Consider the following 700-nt stretch of genomic DNA (forward strand, 5'->3'; position numbering starts at 1 on the left):
CAGGCCCGGGCGGGCCCGCGAGCCCGCTCGGCGGCACCACGGCTCGACCACAACTCCCGAGATGCCGTGGGCGCCCGGCCTAGCGACCTGGAAGGCTGGGTGGGGTGGCAGGGGCGGGTCCTTCGCAAAGACCAGCCAATGGCGGTGCGCGAGAGGGTTGACGGGAGCAACTGGTCTTCCAGTAGCGGGCCGCGGGAGGTGCGCGGGGCGCATGCGTCCTGAGGAAAGCTAGAAAAAGGGTCTGCTGGCGGGCCGCGTCGGAGCCATGGAGCAAGGTTACGGAGGTTAGTGTAGTCTCCGGGGCGCGGAGCGGGAGGGTTCGGCCGGCCGGGAGCCGCAGCCGCGTGGGGGCCCGTGGGTCGGGGCCTACTGCTGGTTCGCAGTTCCCGCAGCCTGGCTCCGCGGAGAGGCGGCGGGGACGCGCGGGCCGCCCATTGGGCTTCGGCGCCGTCGCTCCCGGAGCGCTGCGTGCGGATTGGCCGCTGGCCCCGGCGGGGGCGGGCGAGGCTCGGCGAGCAGACGCTGGTGGGCTTCTGGGGGCGCCTGGGGCCGTTTCAGTCCCGAAACGCGCGTGGAGTCCGGCGCGCCCGGGCCCTGGCGACCCCAACGTTCCTGGCGCTCGCAGTCCCGCCTTCCTCTTCGGAAGACGCCACAAAATGGCGTCGGGGGCGGGGCTTCGGCGCGGGGTCCCGGGGTCCGG

General features: G+C 74.3%; 1 protein-coding gene across 1 annotated transcript in view; it reads left to right on the forward strand.

Annotated features, from left to right (window-relative positions):
• The first annotated feature begins 138 nt into the window (after window positions 1-138).
• LOC106002010 (A-kinase anchor protein 8-like) overlaps window positions 139-700 on the forward strand; it is a 5,810-nt gene continuing 5,248 nt past the window's right edge. The window contains exons 1-2 of the mRNA XM_013036935.1: window positions 139-198; window positions 384-525. Of these exons, the coding sequence (XP_012892389.1) occupies window positions 139-198; window positions 384-525 (202 nt within the window). The remainder of the gene's footprint in view (window positions 199-383; window positions 526-700) is intronic.

This window comes from Dipodomys ordii, unplaced genomic scaffold (assembly GCF_000151885.1).
Source record: "Dipodomys ordii isolate 6190 unplaced genomic scaffold, Dord_2.0 Scaffold1870, whole genome shotgun sequence".
NCBI lineage: Eukaryota > Metazoa > Chordata > Mammalia > Rodentia > Heteromyidae > Dipodomys > Dipodomys ordii.